General features: G+C 42.6%; 1 protein-coding gene across 1 annotated transcript in view; it reads left to right on the top strand.

Annotated features, from left to right (window-relative positions):
* The first annotated feature begins 1,398 nt into the window (after positions 1-1,398).
* Positions 1,399-9,831, top strand: part of HSPA4 (heat shock protein family A (Hsp70) member 4) — a 42,207-nt gene continuing 33,774 nt past the window's right edge. Inside the window, exon 1 of the mRNA XM_081134223.1 lies at positions 1,399-1,819. Within this exon, the coding sequence (XP_080990349.1) occupies positions 1,713-1,819 (107 nt within the window). The 5' untranslated portion in view covers positions 1,399-1,712. The remainder of the gene's footprint in view (positions 1,820-9,831) is intronic.

Genomic DNA, 9,831 nt, shown 5'->3' with positions numbered 1-9,831 from the left:
CACAGACAGAGTCTGTAAACCAGGTGCAGTGTTCTTTTAGGTGGATTAGACTCTTCAGCCTAGGGCCTGGCCTCTGTTTGCTCAGTGCTTAATAACCTAGAGCAGACTAACGGAGACAGACTGCCATAATTAAGGCCAGTATTGTCGTTGGTGTTATTGATATCCCCCTAGGTAGGAGAAAAATAGGAGACGGAGGAAGGAAGGTCAAGGTTAACCTAACTTAAAAAAACAACAACACCCAAAACTTTGTGTGTTGGGGGCCCTTAAAAAAATAGAATCACAAAAGTAAATATTTAGAACAAGAAATCACCACAAATAACTGGAGACTTGGGGATTCAGTTTCCCCTTCTTTTGAATCTTATCAAGCAATTTACCAGACATGCTTATTACTCAGAACTGCTTTCTGATCGCAAGCTGCCTTCCCCTCCGCACCTGGAACACTCCCTAACTCTCAGCAAATCGCTGCTCTCCCAGATGCTCCTGCAAGTGAGAGGCCCTTAAATTAAGATTCATTAGTTTCATCCTCCCAGGATCACGTCTTGAGAGTGGCTAATATTCTGCCAGCTTCAGAGACGGGAGGGCAAGCAAGCCTGGCAGAGGTACCCTTTCCATTTCCCGCTTGCTCAGCAGCTAGTGATTGGAAGACAGTCTGCATCAGTATTAGAAAGATTCATTGGCTTCATGTAATCCTCTCTACTGGCCGGTCTGAATGGACCTAGGTCGTTTATCATCTGTGTCCCTCGCATCCAGCTCAGGACAGGTGCTTGGAATATGTTGGGGATTAAAAGGTTTTAAGTCCTGTAGGCCTCTCAGTCTGATCTAAGGACAGGAGTGGTGTAGAAAACGGTGCGGCGAGGCTTAAGGAAAACAAAACAAGACAAACCCAAGGCGGTGGGGTTGAGAGCGGATTCCTACCCTCCGCCAAAGAGGGCGCTGTTTTTGACTCTGACGTAGCTCGACTTACGGACCCATTTGGGGCCGTGTTCCAACAGCTGCCTTCTCCTCTACGGGCCAACCTACTCCGAAGGGAGTAGGAGAGGCCTCTTACTTTGAAGATTAGTTCGCGCTCCCATTTTAGGTGCCCAACACAAGGTGGGGCGCAGAAAGTCCCACCGCCGGAAGCTGCTTTGGATATAAAGAAAACGGCGGAAGTAGGCCAAAGGCACTTCCTCAATACTTTGCCTCCAGTCCGCTCGCCTTTCTTTTGGAGGAGGAGGTGTTCCGCTGTTCTTTGCCTAAGTGGAAAGAGCTGCGGCGGATTCTGCGCGCAAGTTCCATTGGCTGGCTCCGCCTCCCAACCACTTTCCACCTTCCCAGGTTCTCTCGCCTGGACCTGACGTCTGCTGATACGTGACTGGGGCGGGACCTCAAAAGGAAAAGCGTCTGAGCCGAGATCTCGCGAGAACATTTCTTTCCTTCGCAGTTCTCGCTCTGCAGCTTCACTCTCGTCGCAACGAGATCTTTCGAGATCTTCTCCGCCCCCGCTACCCGGCGCCCTCTCTGCGGCCGCTGAGCCGGAGCCGGGCTGAGCAGCGCGCTCTGCAGCGGCTCCATTTCCGAGGACCTAGGCGCTCGCGTGGACAACCCGACGTCCTCCGCTAGCACCGGTCCCCCGGCCTACGCGGTCCGCTCTCCGCGCGCCAGTCCCGCCGGGGTCCGTGTCCTGTCTCGCCGGCCGGACCCGGGCTCGAGCCTGAGCTGTAGCCGGCGCCATGTCGGTGGTGGGCATAGACCTGGGCTTCCAAAGCTGCTACGTTGCTGTGGCACGCGCCGGTGGCATCGAGACCATAGCTAATGAGTACAGCGACCGCTGCACGCCGTAAGTGTGGGCCAGGCCGGCCGCGTGCACTGGGGGATGGGGAGGTAGCAATTGCTCTGTTCCAGGACCCTCGCGGCTGGGGAACCCGGGACGGGGAGTCATCTCCGTTCCCAGCTAAAGGCCTGGTGGGTAGTGTCCCCCCACTGGGTGCCAGGTCACTAGTGGCCGCGACCCGCCGTGTGGGTGTGCGCCAGGGGCGAGGCCTTTTCCCGGTGGCCCGCCGACTGAGCGAAGGCCTTGAACCGGGTACTCGCACCAGCGGAGGGCACGAGTAGGAGCTGGAGGGAAGGCATGCCTGGCATGTAGAACGGACCGAGATCGTCTCTCAGCGGGCAGAGACCAGGCCCAGGGCGTACTGACTCTTACTGAGCCTAACACAGAATTCGTAGCTTTGCACACAGCAGGCACTTAATAAAAGTTGAACGGGTTCTGGCGTCTGCCGGCGGCTAGGCGTTGGAGCGGCCGGAGTCCCACGTGAGCGGGGGCGGGTTGGCGCCCGGAAGCGAGGGTGCCGGAGAACCTGAGGCTCAAGCTCGGGATGGAGCAGAGATCTCAAGCTTGGGGTGGTACGGACAGATATCAGGAAAAGATTTAATAAAATCGATGCCTTCTTGACACTTCTGCATTCACTTTGTTTTTTCACATCGTTTCAGTGTATTGAACCATATTGGGTCATTTTCTGCTATTCTGTACGTACCCACTTTTCACAGTAATACATTCCAACCAGGGTGTTAGCCACAATTGTTCATGAATGCCTCGGGCTTATTTTGGCATCCAGAACCTATCGTAGGTTATGGGACCAGTATAGACACAGTTCTAGAAAAATCGTGACTCAGTCAGGTCTTTCCTTGGTTAGAGTAAGAGACTACTCTGAGTTCATAGAGATACCTTTCAATCCATTGTTTTTTTCTTGGACAAAATTTTTTAAGCTATTATTTGGTAGGTTCTCAGTGTGGCTGGTCATGGGCATCTGTTCAGAGGTGTGGTTTTCATCCTCATTTTTGTGATGCTTTTTTTTTTTTTTTTAAATCCTCACCTTAGGATATGTTTTTACTGGTTTTGAGAGAGAGAAAAATATGGATGTGAGAGAAACATTGGTCGGTTACCACCCGTCCACACCCCTACTGGGGATCGAACCTGAGACCTAGGTATGTGCCCTGACCAGAATCGAACCTGCAACCTTTTTGGTGTACAGGAGGATGCTCCAACCAACAGCCTCACCAGCCAGGGCTTAAACTCTAATTTTTATAGATTTTTACCATAAATTTCATTATTAGAAGCAGAAAAAAAGAATGTTTCCAGATTGCAATTAAATTTGCCTCAAAGACTAAGTGATGGGTGACCAGATACACCTTGAAATTGTTATAAGAAAATATCTTTTAAATTTTCCTTGTATGTTTTCCCAATATTTTCCTTTATATTGCTCAGGAATATGCACAAGTAATTTTTTTGATCTGTGATTTTTTTTTTTTTTTAAATCCTCACCCAAGGATAAATTTTTCCATTGATTCTTTTTTTTAGAGAGTGGGAGGGAGGGTGGGAGAAATAGGCACACACACACACACACACATACCAGTGTGAGAGAGATACATCGATTGGCTGCCTCTGGAACGCACCTGACCCCACTGGGGATCAAACCTGCAATCCAGGTAAGTGCCCTCTGGTAATCAAACCAGAGACCCTTTGGTGTTTGGGTCAATGTCCTGCCACTGAGCAGCACCAGCCAGGGCTGATCTGTGATTTTGATTAGATTAGATTGCTGTGTTGGTCTGGCTAAGTAGAAGGTGGGAGCAGAAGGGTTGATCTTTATAGTGGTTCTGGAAGAATGATTTTATACCTCAGAGGTACACAGAGACTGTGTGATGTTTGTTTTAGTGTGAGTGGAAATGAGATTCAGATTCCAGAGAGTTGGCTATGATGGAAGTGCCTCATTTCAAATAGTGGGGGTAGTAGCATTTGGATTCAGGTTTTGAGGAGCTAATTGAGTCTTACCCAGAAGAGACAGCTTGCTTTCCCACCAAATTTAGGTTTCCTTCATTTTAGCAAATACTTAATGCCTCCATTATGCCAGCGGTTGTGCTAACCACTGGAGGTGATCTGATGAACAAATAAACAGGTTCCTCCCATCATGGACGTGGCTAATGGAAAAGCTGGATGCTAAACAAATATATGTAATTACTAACTGTGGTAAAGGTCCAGATGGGAAAGTATGATAACACAAGGACCTAATTTAAATTGTATGTGGGGTGGAGATGGAAGGTGCTCTTTAAGAAGCGCCATATAGGTTGGTACCTGGAGGTTGAGCAGGAATTTACCATGGAAGTTCTGGGTCTGAGGGAGAGCTGTTCCAGGCAGAAGGAATAGCAAGTGAGGACGACCTGTTGCAAGAAGAGCTTGGCACATTTGACAGGCTTAGAGGATCATAGCTGCTCTTGAGCTACTTGAGAGAATGGTGTGAGATGAATCTGGGAGGAGTTAGGCAGGGCAGACTAGATTATGGCAAAGTTTTGTAAATCATGGATTTTTAGGTGCAGTGGGAAGTGATCTAACATATTTTTAAAAAGTGATTAACTTTTTTGTGGAGAATGAATTTGAGAAGGGCAAGAGAAGAAGCAGGGTGATAACTTAGGAGGTTCTTGTAATATTTTGTACATGTTGGGAGTTCATGTTTAGTGTGGTGGCATGGGAGAGATGTGTGGGTGGCTTTGAGATAAACTGTGGAGTTCTAAATTAGGAGTGCCCATGTTGATGTTTTTTTGACTGTCAGCTTGGAAATATGGAAAGCCTATTTTTATATTTAGTTGGATTATTACAGTAGAAACAGTAGAAAGGGTATAGCCATAAAGGTTTTTTGCAATGAAATTTGTGGACTGTCAAACAGTAGAGAAGTTAATTGAGCCATACTTGCCAAAATGAACAATTTATAGGGTAGAAATGAGTTACTTATGAAAAAAATTTTTTTTACAGTTCACATTTAATATTTACATTGGATTCAGTTGTATAGCACAGTGGTTAGTCATACACTTGACAAAGTGCTCCCCCTGATATTTCCAGTACCCACCTGGCACCATACGTAGTTATTACAATATTATTGATTATGTTCCCTATGCTTTATGTCCCTGTGACTGTTTTGTAACTACCAATTTGTACTTAATCCCTTCACCTTTTTTCACCCAGCCCCCCACCCCCTTCTCCTCTGTTGTCTTTATCTATGAGCCTGTTTGAATTTTGTTAGTTTATTTTGTTCCTTAGATTCCACGTATAAGTGATACCACATGGTATATGTCTTTCTCTCACTGACTTATTTCACTTTGCATAATAATACCCTCTAAGTTCATCCGTGTTGTTGCAAATGGTAAGATTTCGGTCTTTTTTATGGTGGAGTAATATTCCATTGTATATGTATACCACAGCTTTTTTATCCACTTGTCTATTAATGGGCACTTGAGTTGCTTCCATAGCTTGGCTATTGTAAGTAATGCTGCAATGAACATAGGAGTGTTTTGGGTTTTTTTGGATATATACTCAGAATTGCTGGGTCATAAGGCATGAATTTATATTGTCATTTTCATGGACTTAGTTCCTAATGAAGTAACATATTAGGAATTTGAAGAGGTGAAATTATTATTATCCTTAAATATATATTGATTTCAGAGAGAGGAAGGGAGAGGGGGAGAGAGAAACATCAGTGATGAGAGAGTCATTGATTGGATGCCTCCTGCACGCCCGGGACTGGGGATTGAGCCTGCAACTCGGGCATGTGCCCTGACCGGGAATTGAACCGTGAACTCCTGGATCCTAGATTGACACGCTCAACCGCTGAGCCACGCCTGGTGGGGTGAGATGAAACTATTTAAAAAAGAATTTTTTTTTAATCCTCATCGAAGTATATTTTTTCCATTGCTTTTCAGAGAGTGGAAGGAGGGGTGGGGGGAGAGAGAAAGAGAAACATGGATGTGAAAGAAACACATTGATTGGTTGCCAGGGATCGAGCCTGCAACCTAGTTATGTGCCCCTGGCCGGAATCGAACCCAGGACCCTTCAGCCGCAGGCCAGCGCTCTAACCACTGAGCAAACTGGCTAGGGTGAGATGAAATTATTAATAACCACCCTTCAGAGAGCAAGAGCTGAACATAGGTATAGTTTCTGGGTGACTGGCAGAGTAACCGCTGATACCTTATTTGTGCAAGAAAATTATTTCTCTGAAGTGAATGTCTTTACATGTCATGTAGATCTAAGAAGAGCAGCAGAATAAGTTGGATTTAAAGAAAAAGAAGGCTGCCCTGGCTGGTGTGGCTCAGTTGGTTGAGCGTCGTTCTTTACACCAGGGAGTCACCAGTTTGATTCCTGGTCAGGGCACATGCCTGGGTTGCAGGCTCGATTTTGCGGGGGGCAGCTGATTGATGTTTCTCTCACATCAATTTCTCCCTCTTCCTTCTTTCTCTAAAATCAATAAAAACATAAAAAAAATAAAAAGAAGGCTGATTTGTTAACTAAAGCTTTAGACTTCTCAGACCATTTCTCCTCATGTCTAATTGTATTGGTTATGAAAGTAGTTTCTTAAAATCAAGAACTAAAATACAACCTTGCATACAAAATTGGTAGAAATGGTCTTCAGGAACTTTGCCATTAGGTTCTAAATATGTTTCCTAAACTAAAATTTGTTTTTTTCTAACTGACTTAACAAAATACTTGTTTGCTGTAATAATAAAACACTATAAAGTGTTAGAATTAGGTTTCTTCTCTAGTTACTTTCTCTCCTTGCATACCTTTTTCTAGATTTCCACTAATATACAGTGTGTGTGTAAACAAATAGGATCATATTGTATTTTGTAACTTCTTTCACTTGTACAGGGTGGGGCAAAAGTAGATTTACAGTTGTGAGTACGCTAAACAGTTTATTGTTGTATTACTATTTTAGACATCTTTCAGTAAAATAGGAACTTGCCTCCTTAAATGTGTAATTCTGTGTTATGGCTATAACATGTTTTCTTCACTCAGATTGTTTCTTATTACAAATAGTTTTTTAACAAGTAGGTTTTGGTGTTTTTTTAATTGCTCATCTGAGGGTATGTTTTTATCGATTTTAGAGAGAGAGGAAGGGAGAGGGAGAGAGAAAAACATTGATTGGCTGCCTCCCATATGCACCCTGACCTGGGATGGAACCTGCAACCTGGACATGTATGTTCCTTGGCCAGGAATTGAATCTGCAGCCTTTTCGTGTATGGGACAGTCCTCCAATCAACTGAGCTACCCGGCCAGGGCTCAACAAGTAGTTTTCTGTATCGAATACTTTTATTTTTGTTTGATAGATTTCCAGATGTGAAATTGTTAGGATAAAGGATATACTTAGAGTTTCAGTACATACTGCCAGAATACTTTACAAAAATTTAAGCGATTAATTTATACTAGCAACATAAGTGATTTCTCTACTGGGGGTTGTGAAGATTAAGAAGTTAAACTAAAGTTTGTTTAGAATAATGTCTAACATACAGTAAATACTGCCTAAGTATTTGCTAGTATAGGCATTATTGCCTTTTTATGTTTTTTTTAAAATCTTTTTTAAAAATACGTTTTTATTGATTTCAGAGAGAGGAAGGGAGAGAGAAACATAAATGATGAGTCATTGACTGGTGGCCTCCTGCATGCCCCCTACTGGGATTGAGCCGGCCACCCTGGCATGTGCCCTGACCGGGAATTGAACCTTGATCTCCTGGATCATAGGTCGATGCTCAACTCCTGAGCCACACTGGCCAGGCCTTTTTATGTTTTTATTAATCTTCTTTATTAAGGGATTGTATATTGATACAGTAAAATCTGGGAGTTTGCCTTTTAGGGTTTCATCAAATATGTGGCTTTCAAAAATTTTTTATTTTATTTTTCACATCCCCATTTTCCCCCTCTATGCCTTCTCCCCCCGTCACCACACTGTCCATGTCCATGAGTTCTCATTTTCTTTTTTGCTCAATCCCCTCACCCCAACATTTCCAAAATACATGGCTTTTAATGTGCAAATGTTTTATTGACCCAGGAATTTGCTGTGCTTGAGGAACTACGTATCTCAGAAGAATGAATTATTTGTTCTGTTTGATACCAGTTTTTTTGGGTACTTGATAGTTTGGGGCTAAGTAACCAGAGAGGATACTCTGATTAATATAATAACCATTTCCAAACCAGTTTTACCACCATCTCTTATTTGGTAATGTAAATACTGTTGATTCTCTGAAAAGTTCATTTTCTTAAATTGTTTAAGAAAGGAGAGCAAGAGCCGTCCTAATATTCTGAGAGCAGTTCTACACACATTTACAAACATGAAACTATCTTTTAAGGATCCGTGCTGATAGCAGCTGTTCTTAATAACCTATCAGAATGTGCATAAATAATTGGTCATAGTATTTCTTATCCAGGAAAGGGAGATCAGTGCCATTCTCTGGCTTAAAAAGATTATTATTTCTAGTACTAGAGTCCTAGAAATAAAGATAAGAACAGAGTGTTGAACTTGATTTGAATTAATTTCCAGTAATGTCAACCTGTACTTTGGAATGGAGGAAAGGTAATGTCAAACAGCAAGTGTCTGAATACTTAAGTTTTTAGCAGCAGTAACTTGGCATTGTGTGTAGTATAGGATGTGTAAGAATGATTCTGCTGTTTAGAGCTATAATCATTCTAGTTGGAAATATGAATGACAAAACCACAGTGAATGTTTATGTACAGACTTAAAATATTGCATTTAGAGAAGAGGTTACATCAGTGGGGGATGGAGTGATGAGGAAAGGCAGGTGTGGGACTTGAGCAAATATAATTAGAATACATGGAGGAAAGGATTGAGACAGTCCCAGGGAAGGTATAGAAATAGGAATAAATCTAATGGGTTTGGTTCACAGTGTTAAAGCATGCATTTATGAGATTTGGAGTCCAGTAGTCCTGATTTTGAGTCCTTGAATCAGTTCTTCATTATAAAGTTGAGGCAGTAATAGTTTTTTCCCCTCAGAGTGTTTGGGAGAATCAGGTGTAGAATGCTTAGCACACTGCTGGACATATGAAGGCTCAATAATGAAAGCTGTGGAACAAGGGAATTTGTTCCATGATGGAATAATTCAGCCACTGAAGACTTCTCAGAGGATATGTTGAGGAGAAACAAATTCAGTGGGTTTTTTTTTATCTAGTCTTTTTTAGGACCTATATTTACAAGCATACCTGGGACATATTAGTGGTTGGATTCCAGACCACGGCATGAAGCAAATCATAATCTTTTTGCTGGTGGAGGGCCCTTCAATTTGTATAAAACACATCTGTAAAGTAAAATAAAACGAAGTGCTATGAAGTGAGGTATGCCTGTATTAGAAGTATTTATCTATATGCTAATAGTGGCCCTCTGTGGTGGGAGATTGTTGTGGAATTACAGGTAATTTTTATTTTCTTCTTCGTACTTTGTGTTTTAATTTTCTGTGAGCTTGCACTAGAAAGAACAACTAGGTTCTAGTGCTGGTGCTAATTAATATTCAGCTTAATCTTTTTGGTTTTTCTTCACATTTACATATTAGGTTTGTTTGTATAAGCTTTTAGTTTGAAAACCCTTTAGTCCAATATGTGCCATTGGACATATTGATCATCATTAAACTGTTCTTTTTTAATTGAAGTAGTATTTTTTATTTCTCATGGGTAGATGATTTTAAAGATGGCTGACTGGATTTTAGTGGAGTTTGAGAAGGTGAAGCAGAACTTTCATAGCAAACTGGTAGGTATATTTTTGTATGAAACTCAGACCAGGACTTTACTGGAGCTATAATAGTAGCTAATATTTTATTTATTACATGCCAGCCTCTGATATAATCCCTTTATAAGTGGATTAACAAGATTTAATCTATAGCAGTCATGAGGGAGGTGCTATAATTCCCCATTTTAGAGATGAGGAATTGAATTTCAGAGAGGTTAAGCAACAGAGAGGTCACACTGCTAGAAAGGCAGAGAAGGGATTTGGACAGACCCAGACTGTCTGATTCTAGAGACTC

Source organism: Miniopterus schreibersii (assembly GCF_964146895.1).
Source record: "Miniopterus schreibersii genome assembly, chromosome: 4".
NCBI classification, from domain to species: Eukaryota; Metazoa; Chordata; class Mammalia; order Chiroptera; family Miniopteridae; genus Miniopterus; species Miniopterus schreibersii.
The sequence above is the reverse complement of the archived record's forward strand: the minus strand, read 5'-3'. Positions and strand labels throughout refer to the sequence as shown.